At 69.1% G+C, this 1,088-nt stretch overlaps 1 protein-coding gene across 1 annotated transcript in view; it reads left to right on the top strand.

Moving 5' to 3' along the window:
- Positions 1-16: 16 nt before the first annotated feature.
- Positions 17-1,088, top strand: part of AURANDRAFT_69118 (hypothetical protein) — a gene marked incomplete at both ends in the record, with an annotated part of 2,944 nt that continues 1,872 nt past the window's right edge. Inside the window, 2 exons of the mRNA XM_009044867.1 lie at positions 17-237; positions 569-1,084. Of these exons, the coding sequence (XP_009043115.1) occupies positions 17-237; positions 569-1,084 (737 nt within the window). The remainder of the gene's footprint in view (positions 238-568; positions 1,085-1,088) is intronic.

The raw sequence follows: 1,088 nt of genomic DNA, 5'->3' as shown, positions 1-1,088 counted from the left end.
CGGCATCAACACGAACATGTGCGCGGCGCTGTTGCACATCGTCTCGGACCTCGCGCGGTCGTCGACGACCTTCGTCGAGGGCATCATCCTCCTCAAGGTGACGTCGATCCCGGCGACGCGGGCCGACGGCGTCTCGACGCTCGTCGTCTGCTCCATCATCGCGGTCGGCGCGTCCGCGGCGATCCTCGCGTGGCTCCGGGAGGTCTACCACTACGTCACGGCGCAGAAGCCCGAAGGGTACGCGAGCCTCAACGGCGACGAGCCGACGCGGAGCATGGTCTAGGCGGTTTTAAGAGAATGGTCGATCACTGCAACTCGAAGACAAACACTCCTCCGTGAACTTGGCCGACATGGCGTGACCGCGCTGTCACTGCAACTTGAAGTTCAACACTCCTTAGCCTTGGACCTTGATAAACTTGGTCTGGGAGGGCGTGGCCGAGCATCTGTGCTGCGCGCTGCTGTGCTAGCGTCGACTCGTTGCTGCAGAGCGTACTCTGCTGCCTTTGCGTCGTCTCGGAGAGCACTACGTCATGTGGCCGCGCGTCGTCGCTCTGCTCGCCTGCACCAGCGCGCTGCGGCCGCACACCCATGCGCCGCCGCGGCGCCGCGCGGTGGCGCTGCGCGCCGGCGAATTCGTGCCCGTGGGCGCGGTCCGCGCCGGCGAGGTGACGCGCGTCGAGAGCTACGGCTGCTTCGTGAAGCTCGACGACGGCGGCGCGTCCGGGCTCGTGCACGTGTCCGAGCTCTCGCACGAACGCGCGCGCCCCGAGGACGTCGTCGCCGTCGGCCAGCCCGTGCTCGTCAAGGTGCTCGCGCCGCGCGAGCCGGGGCGGACGTCGTTCTCGCTCAAGGCCGTGGACCAGCGCACCGGCGCGGCGTCTGCGCCGCCGAAGCGGGCGCGGAAGCCGGCGGCGACGACGAAGGTCTCGCTCGACGACTGCGTCGTGTCCTACAGTCGCGCGTCCGGCGCCGGCGGCCAGAACGTGAACAAGGTGTCGACGAAAGCCGAGCTGCGGTTCAGCGTCGACGACTCGAAGCTGCCGCCGGCCGTCCGCGCGCAGCTCCGGGCGACGCACGCGGCGCGGTTG

This window comes from Aureococcus anophagefferens, assembly GCF_000186865.1.
Source record: "Aureococcus anophagefferens unplaced genomic scaffold AURANscaffold_947, whole genome shotgun sequence".
Classification (NCBI taxonomy): Eukaryota; class Pelagophyceae; order Pelagomonadales; family Pelagomonadaceae; genus Aureococcus; species Aureococcus anophagefferens.
This window is presented reverse-complemented; position numbering and strand designations above follow the sequence as displayed.